Below are 17,754 nucleotides of genomic sequence, written 5' to 3' on the forward strand. Positions count from 1 at the left end.
CAAGCTAAATTGACCAATTTTTAATTTGTGTTTAATTTACTTTCCCACCATTTTCAAGTCAATTATCTAATTCTTTTTATTTATTTATTTTATTCATTATTAAATGATGATCTGTTAATCTGTTGATTTATTGATGAAAACTGACTTGAATGCCAGTCATGTTAAGCCATATACTGTTCATGCCATTTAAAGAGTCATTACAGCAATTTAGTGTTGCACTTCCTCAAAGTTGGGGGGTTCACAAGATGGATTAAAAAATTAATGGCCAAAATCTTTGCAGCAAAGGCCCAGATATCCTGAGCTCAGAAAAAACTGAATGCCACATTTCCTGTAATGCTATTTTGTGAAACAATCAACCACATCCTGTTTGTATCACAGGCTCTCTGTATGCGATTTGAAGTCTCCAACCCTGATGATGTTGCAAGGATAATTTTCTCAGGCTTGACAAAGATATAGAAGACGTTATACAACTGTTGTAACAGGCTAAGCAGTACTCCCAGTAATGATTAAACTGAACCCCATGTGTAAAATGAGTGGATGAGCAACTGTGATATTTAATTAATAATATCACATTGATATGCAGGTTTGACTGGATCAATAATAGTATAATGTTTCAACATTAAATTTTCAACTGAGTCATGAAAAAAGTATCAAGGTTTCAGATTCTTCATCACCAAAACTCTCATCAAGTGTAGAGTGGTCAGCCGGCTGCCTTCCGGTCTTTACTCTGGGACTAAATTATCCATACACCATCATGGAACTGCCTTCCAGCCTGTTTGCGCCGGTTTCAATTTACAATTTGACTGTTTCGACAAACTGCTCAGTCGGGGAGATGGAGAAGAAGAAGAGAAAATTATCCATTATTTCAGCGTTGTCTCCGAGGAAGGCTCGACATCATGTCTTCTGTTTTTCAAAAGTATTAGAGAGGAGGAGGTTGAAGTTGAAATTCCTGTTGGTAAGTTGGCTAATGTGTGAGCAGGTTTAAAGTTGCCCTCCACTCAAAAATATGCTTTTGTTCTTGTTCCTTCAGTTGGATGTTTGAGCTTCTCTGTCCAGAATGATGTGTGTGCAGAGTTTGACACTTGAAGGCTGTTTTCACATTCGTCTGCTGAAAGTGGAAAGTTTCTCTGTGCTCATTGAAAATCCAATTTTAAGGGGTGGGCCTACCAGCGTGATTTGTGACATCACAACTAGTTTGGAGCCAGCTCTGGTCCACTTAAATAGGAAAATAGGAGATCTTTAAGTACTGTATTTTGAATCTCAGTGGTGGCTACACTTACATTCATGTGGATAAGACGTGACTGTAACGTTACCATGACCTAACTAGCTTTCAACCTTTAATAACTTCAGGAAGGGGAAAAGACAGAGACTCAGACCTTGAGAACTCCTGGACCCAAAGTGGTCAAATTTGGGTCCAGGAGTTAAAATTTCTATATCAAAAATTTCAGATTTTCTGAATAAAAAATGCAGGATGTATGTTTTCATTGTGTCTCTTGTCAAATATACATACCAGCAATTACTGTCCACCAGATATTTGATATTTGATATGGGTATCAAAGTGAAGCAGCTTCTCCTCAGGAGGAGACCAATGGAGAGGCTGATAAGGAGAGTCCAGTGAAGTCAAGTGAGCTATTTACGATTCGTGATGAGTTGCTCAACCGCACGACCAAGTTTTTGGGACTGGTCAACACAACTCTGCAACAACTTCAGATTCAAGGTTTGTTTTATTAGATATACCAAGGGCTCATTATTTTCATTTCAGGAATTTCTCACTATATGAATATAAAAAAATGCAACATGATCAACAACCTCTCCTCATTTGTCCCCTCACTTTTTGAAGATATTCTGAGCCGTCCCTGCCATTAGGGGACCTAGTTTACTGTAAAATGTGAAAAGTTTCATGTGTGAGACCATGAAGTTAATGTGAACATCGGTGAAAACTGATCTGCTTCTTTAAAAAAAACAAGAAAAAAAACACCTTTTTCTATGCAGGGGGTGGTAGGGTGGTGGTGGTAATGGAGTGGAATTTGGTCAATAGCTAAAAGATGAGCCTTAGATTCAAGAATTCATGCTTATTTGAAACTAAAATTAACTTCATAATAAACAGTATGATCTAAAGATCATTTGCTTCATTGTAGATCAAATGACGCTGCACATCCCTGAGCTAGACCTGGAGCCAGAGGTGGATGTTCTGCTTTCTAATCCAGAGATGGTAGAGAAAGTGGAGCAGTGTGTGATGAACTGGCAGACTCAGATTACCAGTGTTATTAAGGAGCAGCTAAACAAGAAGCCACAGGTGTGTATTCCTCCTTTTATTCTGTCCAGGGCCTTCACATGTAGCTGCTGAAATGTTTGACATATTACCAAGAAACTCAATCGCTGTCAGCTCAAAAAGGAATTATTAGGTAGAAGAAAACATAAAACACACATAATCCAGTTTGAAACATTCACTTTCCAGGCACCTGGACCTTTGGCCGAGATAGTTTTCTGGCAGGAGCGTACATCCGTCCTGAGTTCACTGAGTGAGCAGCTTAAACAGCCGGTGGTAAAGAAGATCTTGGAGGTGATGACCAAAGCAGATGCAGGCACTTTTCAGACCCTGGAAGGAACAGTTGCTGAACTTACTAAATACCGTGTGGAATCGGATGATAATTTACTCTTCCTCAGCACACTGGAAAGACACTTCAATGTGAGCTGCACGTATAGATACAATATTGCTGATTATCCTTTACAGACTTGTTCTTTATTAACAATGTTCAGATCTTGATGAAGTTTAAATTTAGATCCAACTTATAATGTCAGTATGTCAGTCAGAATACAATGTACTGTGTCTCGGACAGAGAAAAGAGGGAAGTGGCCATATCCAAGGTGCAGGATGCTAAGCAGGTTCTGGACCAGTGGAAGTCATCCTACTTTGAGATGCGTGCTGACATTGAAAAATTGGCAGCATGCTAAGGGGTATGCGATACACTGTAAACTTTGCTCCAGAGATCTTTGAAGTCATGTCTGAGACAATCTACCTTGTGTCAATGGGCTACACTGTGCCTGAGCTGGTTCGAAATGTTGCTTTACAGGAGGACAAATTCATCAGGTAATGATACTCACCAATAACTGAATGCAGAGTACACTAAACCACAAAACCACTGATTGGTGTAATCTCTGGTAATCTCAACATTACTTTTAGGTATGTGGGTGATCTGAAGTACATTGTCAACTGCTACCACTCTGTAGTGGACAGCCTGAGTGAAGCAAAGATCATTATGCTGGCTGAGCAGATCAAAGCGGCTACAATGCAAGAGACACTGTAGACAACTTTGTGCTGAACAGGTCAACTTTAAGTTTTAGTCTTGTTTTTTTGTGCTATGATAAAAATTTCCATTTAGCACACAGTTCTAAAACCAAATGTCAACATACATGACAGTGTAACTCTCTTAATGCTCGTTACAGTATAATGGACGCACATGAGTTTGAGTGGGAAAGCCAACTGAGATTCTACTGGGTCCGGGAACATGACGATCTATTTGTGCGTCAATGCAGTGCCTCTTTCTCCTATGGCTACGAATACATGGGGTTCAATGGTCGATTGGTCATAACCCCACTGACAGACTGGATCTACCTCACCCTCACACAGGTCTGTGAAACTTTCCAAATTTGCGTCAACAACACTCCAGTCGGCACATGTCAATTCAGCTTTGTTTTGACAACAGCTTGTCTGTGTATGTGGATGTGTATTTGTGATGCAGGCCCTCTCCATGTACCTGGGTGGGGCTCCTGCTAGACCGGCTGGTACAGGAAAGACAGAGTCTACCAAAGATCTGGCCGAGGCTTTAGGCCTGCTCTGTGTGGTTACAAACTGTGGAGAGGGCATGGACTACCTGGTGAGAGGCCTACACTTGCAGGACCAGCAACTAGTGGAAAATATCTTAGTACCATTGTTTTCGTCGTAAAGGATGAATAAATATCTTTCCTCGCAAAACAAATGCTTTTAGAATTACATTCTTGATAACTCGATTACTTTCATTTCCATTGTATATGTCACATGTAAAAACTGCAACCACACCCCTTGAATAATAGAGGGTGTCAGTAATCATCAGTCATGTGTTCTTGTGGTATGTTTATGCACTTTGTGTACACGTGCTGAAAAAATACAGCATGAACATAGTGTGAACAAATTGTTTCCTGGCTTCCAGTGTTCTCACTTGTACCAGAAAGAAAGTTGCCCTAATCATTTGTATTGTCTGTTGAGTGTGCAAACTCTATGCTGTTATGTTGTCTGCTGGACAAAGTGGCCACTCTTACTTTATTTATTTATCTTTTTAATTTTCATGTGTCACCAGTTTTTTCCTGAACTCATTTGCTCTTTGTGTGCAGGCTGTGGGGAAGATCCTCTCTGGCCGTGCCCAGTGTGGAGTCTGGGGCTGCTTTGATGAGTTCAATCGCATTGATGCCTCAGTGCTGTCAGTCATCTCCTTCCAAATCCAGACCATCTGTAATGCTCTCACTCTGCGCCTTGTTTCAGGTAAGTTTGTTGTAGTTATGCACAACCAGGAATGAATGCATCAAAGTCATTCCAGTTTTTGCAAAAAATTAAGATTTAGGGTTATTTCACTCAAGATAATTTAACTTGAACCTCACTTCAAAATAGTTTTTAACCACCACTTTCTCATCATACACATCAGTTTGAGGGCCAGGAGATCAGCCTGGATGACCGCATGGGGATTTTCATCACCATGAACCCAGGTTACGCTGGGAGCACAGAGCTGCCTGAATCAGTCAAAGCCCTCTTTAGGCCTGTGGTGGTCATTGTGCCAGATTTGCAGCAGATTTGTGAGATCATGCTCTTCTCTGAGGGCTTCCTAATGGCCAAGGTGAGAAACACAAACACACATTACATTATTAAATTTTAGGTGAGTTGGAAATGCAAGGATAATTTATAATAAATTACTTTCAAATTTTTCAGATTTACAGAAAATCTGTAACTTAAACTGCAAACTGCTTACCGTCTTCTTAAACATGTCAATTACTTATTGAGGATTTTATCTCTTTGCTCTTGTTATATTCAGGTGCTTGCAAAGAAGATGACAGTATTGTATAAGTTGGCCCGTGAACAGCTGTCCAAGCAGTCTCATTATGACTTTGGCCTGCGAGCCCTGAAGTCTGTCCTAGTAATGGCAGGAGAGCTGAGGAGAGGCTCACCAGACCTCAATGAGGTAGAAACTATGGAACATTTTTCATTTATATTTAGTGAAAAGAAAAATCATCTCTATTTGCTTACATCTAGTATGGAACTGAGGGCTTGTTTGTGATTCCTCAAAAGGTTTACTGAGCACATCTGTGAACGTGCTTTGTCACAAGTAATGATGTCTGATTAGTTGAAAAAAAAGAAAATTACATCTAAAAAAATGTGAAAAATAAACACATCTTTGTAATATGTGTCAGTCATACTGTACAAGTGGGATTGGGATGTTTTTATGATTAGCAGCACCTTTGGTTTTCACAGCAACTGAATTGAATATTGACTATAACATTTTGTAATTGTTTGTGGTTTTTGTCACTCATTGCCTGGTGTTTCTGTCTTTCCTCTCCACAGGATGTGGTGTTGATGCGAGCCCTCAGGGACATGAACCTGCCAAAGTTTGTGTTTGAGGACGTGCCACTGTTCCTTGGGTTGATCTCAGATCTTTTCCCTGGACTGGACTGTCCTTGCGTTCGCTATCCCAACTTCAACGATGCTGTGGAACAGAACCTGGAACAGAACAAATATGTCCTACTGTCTAACCAGGTGTCTCATCTGGATCTTAGAATCATTTCCATATGATATAGACTTTCTTACTGTATGCAACTTAAAGACTTTTGAGTTTCAGTGGCAAAGAAATAGTTTGAGCATGTAAATGCTGACATACCCTATGCTGTCTGTGGTTTCAGGTAGATAAAGTGGTGCAGATGTATGAGACAATGATGACCAGACACACTACTATGGTGGTTGGCCCAACAGGTGGAGGGAAATCAGTTGTGATCAGCACATTATGTCAAGCTCAGACCAAGTCAGTTTCAGTTAAGATCATGTAACATCATACCACTGCCCTGATATATATAGTTGCTATTAATTATGTCATCATCAGATTGGGATTGCATACCAAGATGTATCGCCTGAACCCCAAAGCCATGAGTGTCATTGAACTCTACGGTGTTCTGGACCCTGACACTCGAGACTGGAGTGATGGGATCTTAACCAACATCTTCCGTGATATCAACAAGCCTACTGACAAAAAAGAGCAGAGGTAAAAAATTTAAAAAAACAAGTTTCAGAGTTACAATGATCCCCACCACCAACATCTTTAAATTTTACAAGAAACACAGACTTTTCAAAAGAATATCTATGAAATACTCTATAAAGACATGAACTTTAACTTACAGGTACATCCTGTTCGATGGGGATGTGGATGCTCTGTGGGTTGAGAATATGAACTCAGTGATGGATGACAACAAGCTCCTCACTCTGGCCAGAATCACTGTGCCTTGCTGTTTGAGGTTTGTCTGAATTTCAGTGACTGCTGTCATCAGTATACATTTCCCTACACTTGAATACTTTTATGCAAATCCGCTGAGCTCATTGTAAGGAAACACCGCCATGTGTTTCAGGTTCAGGCTGCAATATGCTTCCCCTGCCACTGTCTCCCGCTGTGGGATGGTCTTTGTTGACCCCAAAAACCTGCGATACACCCCATACTGGCAGAGATGAGTGAACAACAGACCTGTTGAGGTTTGAGAAAGAACATCTAAAGCATGTAATAACTGTACTCACTTATAATTTGATATTTCAACTTTGTTCATGTTTTTGTATAAGAACAAGAAATGCTGAACAAACTATTTGAGAAATATGTGCACAGTTCTATTGACATGATCGTGGATGGTATTGTTGATGGCAAACAGGGCCAGAAACTGAAGACTGTTGTCCCTCAGACAGATCTGAATATGGTAGGTTTGTCTCAAATGTACTACAGCACCCCTATTAGAATTGTCCCATATCCAGACTATTTGGATTCATTCTGCTTGTGTCGATGGTGTGTTCAGGTGACTCAGCTATGCTTGATGCTGGATGCCCTGCTAGACACTGACAGCTACAGTGCCGAAGTCCTGGAGTGTTATTTCCTGGAAGCTCTGTACTGCTCACTAGAGGCCACATTCCTGGATGGAGGCAGGATCAAGTTTGATTAGTTCATTAAAAAGCTCTCCTGCTTAACACAGTGCATGATGAAAAAGCTTTGGCTGGACCTGGTGAGATCCCAGGTAAAAAAAAAAAAATTAAATGATGAGGTATGAGATTAGCATATATTATCTACAATATATCCTTTTAGGTACAGTTTCAATGAATCAAACAAACCAGTGTCTTGATAATTGTATTCTCCACATAAATATTTTAATATGTTACATATCGTATTATTGATGACAAAATTTCTGCATTCATACAGGATACCTGCCAACGCTCTATGATTTCCATTTTGATGGAATACAGATGAAGTGGGTTCCCTGGAGTTCCCTGGTCACCAAATACATCCACAACCCTGAAATGAAGTTTGCTGACATTCTAGGTAAAGGTCAATTCTGTCAGTTAATAAGTGAGGACAAAAAATGTATCCTGCATACATACCGTACATATGGATTTACACTTTGTGACCATCTTCCATCTTTGCTCTAGTCCTAACTGTGGACGCTACCAGAGCCAGCTGGATCCTGGAGCAGATGGTAAAGATAAAGAAGTCCGTGGTTTTGGTTGGAGAGTCTGGAACTTCCAAGACTGCCACCATTCATAACTTCCTGAAGAACCTCAACGCAGATACATCGGTGAGTTAACTGTCTAACCGTACATGTGTAAATGTGTTACTCCAGTTGTTTTCACAAATTTTATAAATATCTTCCCTTCTGTTTCCAGATTACTCTGATCATCAACTTCTCATCCAGGATGACTTCAATGGACCTCCAGAGGAACCTGGAGGCCAATGTGGAGAAGAAGACCAAAGAGACCTATGGCACCCCTGTGGGGAAGAGGCTGCTGGTCTTCATGGATGACATGAACATGCCAAAGGTACCTACAGTACAGCAAGCTTCCAACCAAGTCTCCGATGTCCTTTACTGTGGTCACAGTGCTTGTGCTGTATGTGTGACATTTTTTAATTTATTGTGTGCTCGTTCAGGTGGATAGTTATGGCACACAGCAGCCTATTGTGCTTCTGAAGCTGTTATTGGACAGAGGAGGCATATATTACAGAGGGAAAGAGCTTAACTGCAAAATACTTAAGGACTTTGGCTTCATTGCTGCCATGGGGAAGGCAGGAGGTGGGAGGAATGAGGTGGATCCACGCTTCGTCTCTCTTCAGTGTCTTCAGCATCCCTTTCCCTGCAGTGGACTCCCTGCACCTTATCTATGCTTCATCAAAGGCCACACCCAAGTGAGTAGCATGAATTAATACAGAAAATAAGAATCTCAATCATCCTCATCCCTCATATTTAATAAACTTGATCAAACATTTTAGTCATTTGAGGATGCATTACAGAAGGTTTGTGATAAAGTCACCCTCTGCACACTGGAACTGTATAACAACATCATCAAAGATCTGCCACCCACTCCCTCGAAATTCCACTACATCTTCAACCTGAGAGACCTATCCAGACTCTACAATGGACTGACCTGCTGCTGCTGCACTGCTTCCATGTTGATAGAGTCTACAGAGCCGTCACTGACTACGTCACTGTCACTATGGGCGAGAAGTGAGACTGTTTCTATTTCAGTTATACATTCAAATATATTGTACATCTGTCACTATCCACAAAGGTGTTCTTGAAGAAGACTAAACAATTACTTGATTAAGTTGACAGAATATATCATTTTAACAGTGCGCGATCAAGCCTTAAGTGTATACATGTTGTTTTTTCCTGTTTCTGCTCAGATATGTGCAGCCTCCTGTGATCAGCTTTGATGCAATTTACAAGCAGAGCACACCTAACTCCCCCATTATCTTCATCCTGAGCCTTGGCTCTGACCCAGCCAGTGACCTCATGAAACTAGCAGAGAGGTCAGGCTTTGGAGGCAACAAGTTCAAGTTCCTTGCTATGGGCCAAGGCCAAGAGAAAGTACCAAAGATTTTTAGTGTGGTCAAGTGACACAGGGAGAGGGATTGCGAAGTATTCACACAAAGTAATGATAAAAAGTAAAGAAGCTGAAAGTAATTGTCTCCTGTATCTGTGATGACGGTCGCACTGCAGTTGCTGGAGAAGGCAGTGTCCCGTGGTCAGTGATTGATGCTACAGAACTGCCACCTGCTGGTAAAATGGCTAAAGGAGTTGGAGAAGTCCTTAGAGAGGGTCATCAAGCCCCACCCCAGCTTTCGCTTGTGGATCACTACCAACCCCATTAAAGACTTCCCCATTGGCATACTGCAAAAGTCTTTAAAGGTGAAAAATACAATATGTGTTTTTTGCAAATCTATAGATCACGTTCAATACATGATGTATTTGGAGATTTTTATCAATGTGTGGGTAAAATTACACTGAATGCTGTATATCCAATAAAGCTAGCACATTTACCACAGTAGTATAAGACTTCTATATGTAATGAGTGTAGTCACATATTTTGAAATAGTTACCTAAATTTTTATCAATACTACAAAAAAATTATTTAACGTTATTTGCTTTAAAAAAAAAAAAGCAAAAAATGCAAACAATTTCACCATAATTTCACTTGTTTCCAAAACAAATCATCCCTTTCCCTGACTTAAAGACATTGACATTCATTTGTAGAAAATCTTCAAACAAGTGAGAATGCACTGGAAAAATAAGCCTTGAAAGCTGACTATGAGACCAAATGACTTGTTCAGACTGATGTTTTGACAATGAATATTTTGCAGAGACACTACAATTACGACAGTGTGTTCACATGCACTTTAATACTGTGTGCAGGTAGTGACAGAGCCTCCCGATGGCCTCAAGCTGAACATGAGAGCCACATACTCTAAAATCTCCCATGAGACCTTGACTACATGCCCGCACCCGGTCTTCCGTAGCCTGGTGTATGTGCTGGTCTTCTTCCATGCTGTGGTGCAGGAGAGACGCAAGTATGGCAAAATTGGTTGGAATGTCCCATATGACTTCAACGAGTTTGACTTCTTTGTAAGTGACACAAGGAGCCATTTACACCATATTGGAAATTAATGATTTCTTGTGTCATATATTATATTTCAATGCTGTAAACAATGCAATTGTGCTCAAAAGGTGAGTATGGAGATCCTGAACACCTACCTGACCAAAGCTCACAACCAAGGAGACAGCAATATTCCCTGGGGAAGTCTTAAATACCTTGTTGGGGAGGTTAGGTTCAATTTTATGTGTTTTAACAAATGGCATATATACAGTATGTTTTTCTCCACTACAGTCATGCTATGTGCTGTAAGTTTAGTATCCTTATAATGTTTTATAGGTGATGTATGGTGGACGAGCCATAGATAGCTTTGACCGTAGGATCCTAACTGTCTACATGGATTAGTACTTTGGGGACTTTCTCTTCCACTTCTTCACTAACAAGGATGTAGATTACAAGATCCCTCCAAATGGGCCCAAGACAACATATGTTGGTCAGTTTTTTTATTACTCTGCATTCTCTCACTTTAAGAAAAAGTTTATTTTTCTGTCATCACTCACAGCTTTACCCTGTTGTCTGTTACAGATGAGATTGAGACCCTGCCACTGGCAAACACCCCAGAGGTTACAGGTCTTCATTCCAATGCAGATATAGGATACTACACACAGGCAGCTAAAGACATGTGGACTCATCTAATAGACCTGCAGCCTTAGACGGGTACGATGAACCATCTCTCATCTTCCATCTCACTTGATTGAAATTCTACATTTGCTTGTCCTCATCCATTACTGTTTTTTGAAGAAGAAGCTGCTCCAAATTGTTAAGAGATGTTCTCAGGTGCTGTCACTCAAGTGCTGTCACTCAAGTGCTGTCACTCAAGTGCTGTCACTCAAGTGCTGTCACTCTTACGGCCTTTACACACTCTGTCGTTCCTCAGGTGAATCTGGTGGAAGCATCAGTAGAGATGAGTACATCAATCAAGTGGCCCAGGACATTCAGAACAAGCTGCCCAAGTTATTTGACCTAGACGTGATCCGTAAAAAAATCGGCACGGACATCTCCCTGATCTCAGTGGTGCTGCTTCAAGAGCTGGAGTGTTTCAACAAACTGGTGGTCCGCATGCAGCAATCTCTGGTCGAGCTTCAGAGGGTGAGAGGGAGGGGCAGAGGACGGTATGAAAGACAGCTGCTGTGTGTTTCCACCTCACAGAGGTTTAGATCTGATCTGATTTTCTTGTGTCCATAGGCCTTGGCTGGTGAGGTGGGCATGAGCAGTGAGTTGGATGAGGTTGCTTTTTAATGGTCACATCCCTGCCATTTGGAAGAAGTTGGCACCTGACACTCTTAAGTCCCACGGCAACTGGATGAGTAATTTCAAGAGGCGTTATGAACAGTATAGCTACTGGGTGAGGAAAGACCCACACTTTCACGTATAACTTCTTCTATTTTTTATATCTGAGTGTGTGTATCATCTGTTGTGTGTCTATCTTGTGGCCACTAGGTGGATGAAGGAGAGCCAAAGGTTATGTGGTTATCAGGACTCCATATTCCAGAGTCCTACCTGACAGCCCTGGTCCAAGCCACATGCAGGAAAAATATATGGCCTCTGGATCTTTCCACACTGTACACACAGGTGACCCAGTACCGCAGTGAGGACGAAATCAGTGACAGACCAGGACAGGGTAATGATATGACACTATTTCAAGTATCACCATTGTCAAGTTATGAATGCTGATGAACAATGGGGGTTATTTTGTTTCCTGAAGGCTGCTTTGTGTCAGGCCTGTATCTGGAGGGAGCAGACTGGGACACAGAGAAGGGCTGCCAGGTGAAAAGTAAACCTAAAACTCTGGTTGTTGAACTTCCCATTGTCAGAGTCATCCCCATAGAGACACGCTGCCTCAGGTTACAGGTGTGAACCACAGGCACTACAGGCCTCCATACTAAACTGCAAATAAATGTACCTCACTATTTTTATGTTTCTAACTGCCATAGTATTTTTGTGTGTTTTGTACCACAGAATACACTGCGGACACCAGTGTACACCACGTCCTTGCAGAGGAATGCAATGGGTGTGGGGTTGGTGTTTGAGGCAGATCTGTTTACCACTGAGCACATCTCCCACTGGGTGCTCCAGGGTGTCTGTTTATGCCTCAACACTGACTAAAGTCTCACTGAGCAGATTAGCTTTCACACAGTCCATTCCAAAATGTTAATTAATAACAAAGAAGCCTGTTTTTGTGAGACAAAAAATACCTTTGACTTAAGTGCATATTACAAGAAAACAAGTTATATTGACACTTTCATTTTTACAAATAAATTGATTGAAAGACATAAAAAAGGGGATCCATCGTCCACTTCATAGTTTTCATTCTTTGCTCACTAGATGGCAGCACACAACAGTGAGCTCTTCATTCTGGCAGTAATGTTGCAGGGCAGTCTGGTGTTACAGTCGACTATAGAGCTTTAGTTGGTCAGGATCTTTCCAACCTAAAAGTCTGCTAATGCCTATTAATGAATACAACTTTTACTCTTTCTTAATCTAAATATTTCAGAATTCTGCACATTATTAAAGTGGACAGTAGATGCTGAATATTTCTGTTGAGGGTCCAAGAGGAACATTAGCTGCTGCTGCATGCAGTGGAAAATGTAACACTGACCAAAGGCTGCTAAAGTTTTTCACTTTACCCAAGTAGTGTTTCAGCTTTTCTCTGCAGTGTAGGTTGCAGCGTATGTTTATCGTGACATTTAACAAACAGATCTAGCACAGTACTGAGTAATGAGGGCTGCTGAGGTCAGCATGCCAAAGCAGGTGATGTTTACTCTAAAAATCAAACAGCCCCAGAGGATCTGGCAGCTGGTGCAACAATGAAGTCACAGAATATGAAAGGGAGGAATTATGTGTCCCTGTTGAAAAGGGGAAAAAGATGGTGTGTTGTTTAATTAACTGCACCAAATGTGAGTGAGCAGATCTTTAGTTAATACACACCTACATAGACAATATGTAATGGAGCTTTTTGTGTTTGCACAATAAAAGGGAAGGAAATGAAGGAAGCAGCAGAGTAACTACTCAAGAAATGACAGAGAAGAAACAAAAATCCTCTCAACGGAACCGACCCCTGTCTTCCTCCTCAGAGGCCGAAATTATTTTCAGCTGCTCGTGACTGGAGGGATTTACTTTAACCCTAAACTTCTCCAGTTCCTGCTTGGCACCATCACTTGCGCCGGGTGGCCTCATAAAATACCAAGGGTGCCCTGAAACAAAAAACACTAACACATCACTTTCCAGCCCCTCCACCCCACCCCTTATCCCAAACAGTTTCCCTTTGTTGTGATTGAGAGCAGGTGGGCTCACTCAGTCCCATTCAAGTGCATGCACTGCACTGTATGCTGTTTCTCCCAGTAGTCTGTGAGTGTCAAAGTGTTAACAGCATCTCTCATCAGCTGAGATCTTCACCGAAACTATACTAGCCAGTTGCCTAAGTACTCCTTGCAGCCTGCAGAATCCTATGCTGCAGGTGAGGCTTGCAGCTCTGTCCATGAGACCTGAGAGGTGTAGTCACCCCAACCACAGATATAGATCTTGGGCCCCAGTTGCTGGTTTCAGTGCCAGGTGTTTAGTTTGGAGCCGGACCGCAGGCCTGTGGTTACTGGCTGCTTGCACTGTAACCCTACAAGTCCCACAAGCAACTGTTCTCTTGCCACTGTCCGCCTGCATGGGCACTGTTGACTGCTTTGGCAGAGAGACTACAGACCAGATGCATACTAAATGTTGAAGCATGTATGCTGATTATTCATTGCACTGATTATCCTTACTGTACTTTATGGGCTTTATTTTTTGAACAAAGTTTATTTCTCAATTTTTGTTAATGCAACTTTGACAATTCACTGTATAAACATTCTGATAACATTCAGAGGGTGTACAACTTAAAGAGAGACAGAAAAATGTGAACACTAAAACATATCAGGAATCTTTCCAATGCTTCATTTCCAACACTCCTAGTTACACACAAATATACATACATATATACCAAAGACTTCACTCAGCCATAAAGTTATCAGAGCCTAAAGCACAACTAAGGAAAGGTTGCCATATCAATCTCATCTTGTCAGCTGACTGCCTAACAGTTCACCTAATCTTCTTCAATATAAAATACAACATATCTCTAATCCATTGTGCAAATGTTGGAGGATTGCAGTCTTTCCATCTGATCAAAATTTGCCATCTGGCCATCAGCATGGCAAAAGACACAAGACATTTATTGTTATTTAAAATAAGATTTTGTGTTAGCACACCAAATAAAGCAAGGAAGGCTGATGGTTCTAAGGATTTATCAGTAGTTTTGGGAAGCATATCAAATACTGATTGCCAAACATTAGATAACTTAGGAACAATCCCAAAACATGTGAATCAGAGTGGCTTGTTTCTGCTTGCAACGGTCACACATGGGGTCTATATTGGATGTGAACTGGGATAGTTTAACTTTGGTCCAGTGCAGTCGGTGGAAATTTTTAAACTGCACAATAATATGTTTCATTCTTACCAAAGATTAATATATTCCCCCCATCATCTTTGACCAGATGGATCCTGAAATCTCTATACTCAGATCCCCCTCCCACTGGCCTTCAAGGGAGTTAAGACTTGTCATGTTTTCTCTCATTAATAAAGAATATATGTCACCCATCTTTCCCTTTCTGGATGATGTGATGTCATTGATTGAGTCTAGGAGTGAGTCTGGGGGCTGTGAAGGGAAGATAAGAAGATATGAAGCAGTGAATTTGTAAGTATCTGAAGAAGTGTGACTTGGAGATACTGAATTTCTGAATAATCTGCTCAAAAGAGGCAAGTCTGTCAAAGATGGCAGGAATGCATGATTCTCTACAATGGGAGTGAGTATTGAAAAATTCAGATTCTCAAATTCTCAAAGGACTGTCTGAACTGTTCCCATATTTTTAAAGAATGAATAACAACTGGGTTATAAGTGTGTTTGGTAATAGGCTCTGAATATGGCAGACTAGAGCACAATAAGGCAAATAATGAAGTGTTCTTACAAGAGTCTCTCTCTGCAATGAGCCAGTCAGGTACAGCTGTTACTTCATTTCTTTTTCATCCAATAGGAAATCATTTTATTATTTGATGCCCAATAGCAGAACTGAAGGTGTGGCAGTCCAAGCCGTCCCCACTGATGAGGTAGTATGGCTTTACGTATATGTTTTTGTTTTTTTTATTTCAAATATAGGAAGAAAGCGTTCTATCTAGGGAAATGAAGGATGTTTTAGTTAAGAAGACTGGTATACATTGAAACATATAAAGAAGCTTGGGCAATATGTTGATCTTTATGGTGTTAATTCTACCTGCCAGAGATAAGGGTAACAGATCCCAACAATCAATATCCTCCTTAAGAGAGGACAGGAGAGGGGGGAAATTTGCTGAGAAAAGGTTCTTAAATTTGTGTGTGACTCAGACACCAAGATATTTTATTTTGTCCATGCACACTTTAAATGGCTACGTACGAATGAACGGGGATTCTATTGCTGCAACGTTTATGGGCCAGAAATTTTGCCGAATTTACTTAAGAGATTAAGAGCTACAGGGAGAGATGAGGAAGGGTCAGACCGATAGGGTAACATATCGTCTGCATATAGAGAGACTTTATGTTCCAACCCTGTTCTTGTAATACCCTTAATGTCTTTAGCGATATGTAAAGCTATAGCTAACAATTCAACTGTAATGGCAAAAAGGAGGAGTGACAGTGGACATCCCTGTCTTGTCGCTTGTGTTAGTTTAAAAGGTGATATATTATTATTTATACGTACTGCTGCCATTGGCGAATTGTATAGAATTAACATAAGATGAACCTTTATTGATCCCACGGACAGAAATTTAAGTGTTACAGCAGCAAGCCACAAGTAAGAAGCAGACAACATACAAAACATAAGAGCACAACATACAAATGTCTATACAAACCATGTACACAAACAAACAAATAGCAGCCAAAAGTGTGAGACTTGGGATGTAACTGCTTCAAAGTGACAAGCATAATAATATGTCAGCACAGACCCTGGGGTTGGGTGGTTCAGTGGAAGGAGTTATGACACAATTCAGTAGTAATACTAAAAATACAGTACTACTACCACTAATAATACTAATAGGGAAATGTTGTCCAAGATGACCCAGAGTTTAACCATCATCCTCCTCTCACTCACCATGTCCAAGGTATCCAGGGAGCACCCTAGGACAGATCCAGCCCTGCTGATCAGTTTATTTAGTTGTTCAGTTGTGGCAGTGCTACTGCCCAGGTAGACAACCACATAAAAGATGGCTGGTGCCACCACTGAGTCATAGAATGACTTCAGAAGTGGTCCCTGTACACCAAAGGACCTCATTCTCTGCAGTAGGTAGAGTTGACTCTGGCCCTTCTTGTACAGGGCCATAGTGTTGTCTGTTTTTAAGATGCAAACCCAGGTATTTATAGGACTGAACAGCCTCAATTTCAGTCCTTTTGATGTTCACTGGACTGACTGATGATCGTTTAGCCCTGCGAAAGTCCTGCACTGCCCTTGCACTGAGCTGGCAATTTCGCAGGCACCACTCTATAAAGTCATTGACCCCTGTACCCCTGTACTCACGCTCATCACCACCGGTTATACAGCCGACAATAACTGTGTTGTCTGAGAATTTTTGGATGTGACAGCTGTCCGTATTATAATTTTCATCCATGATAAAAAATTTGGCCCCAATCCAAATTTCTCAAGGGTATGAAATAAATAGTCCCACTCTACCTGATCAAAGGCCTTTTCAGCATCTAGAGATATAACCACATCTGGTTTGTTGGGTGGAGAGGGACCATAAATTATGTTATACAGGCACTTGATGTTGAGGGAGGATTGACGATTTTTTTTTTTTGATTTTTTTATGAGGCCCACCTGGTCTGGTGAGATTATGGTTGGAAGAACTGTTTCAAGACATTGAGCAATCATTTTTGCAAAGATTTTGCTGTCAACATTGAACAAAGAGATAGGACGGTAGGAGCCACATTCGCGTTGACGTTTGCCTTTTTTCAGAATAAGTGATATGGTAGCTTATCGTAATGTTTCAAGCAGTGAGCCAACTGACAGGAGTCATTATATACAGAGTTTAAAATGGGAGCCAATTGATTTGAAAATTTCTTAAAGAATATATGGATACCCATCTGGCCCCGGGGCTTTTCCACATTGCATACTCCTAATGGCCATCTCAATTTCTCCAAATGAAAACGGAGACTCTAGCTTGGCTGCTGTCACAGGGTCCATGTGAGGGATTGCAACACTTTGGAGAAATGATTTAATTAAGTGATCATCTCTCAGCGATTCAGACAGGAGGCAGAATTTACCATTAGGCAAGGTCAGTAACTGCCTGGGGCCCCCAACCAAAAGGGGCCCCAAACAGTTATACATTTATTATGATGTTTAGATATGAAACATATAAAATAGTGTTGCTATTCTAACTCATTAAACCCTGAAATTATGTACAAAAGGCGTCCAACCACTAAAAAAATCATTGTCAATTTATGACCCTCCTTCCCCCCACTGCATGTACTACAGATGAATGGACTATTCTTTCACAGGATGAGGGGCTGT

At 41.0% G+C, this 17,754-nt stretch overlaps 1 protein-coding gene and 1 pseudogene across 1 annotated transcript; both read left to right on the top strand.

The window, feature by feature from the left end:
* The first annotated feature begins 1,554 nt into the window (after positions 1-1,554).
* Positions 1,555-2,955, top strand: LOC122969852 (dynein axonemal heavy chain 10-like). The gene is made up of 4 exons (XM_044335857.1): positions 1,555-1,717; positions 2,139-2,296; positions 2,459-2,700; positions 2,841-2,955. The coding sequence occupies exons 2-4, from the start codon at positions 2,144-2,146 to the stop codon at positions 2,953-2,955; spliced, it is 510 nt and encodes a 169-aa protein (XP_044191792.1). The 5' UTR covers positions 1,555-1,717; positions 2,139-2,143.
* Positions 2,956-2,960: 5 nt separating this feature from the next.
* Positions 2,961-12,499, top strand: LOC122969860 (annotated as a pseudogene).
* Positions 12,500-17,754: the final 5,255 nt, after the last annotated feature.

Source organism: Thunnus albacares, chromosome 2, assembly GCF_914725855.1.
Source record: "Thunnus albacares chromosome 2, fThuAlb1.1, whole genome shotgun sequence".
Lineage (NCBI taxonomy): Eukaryota > Metazoa > Chordata > Actinopteri > Scombriformes > Scombridae > Thunnus > Thunnus albacares.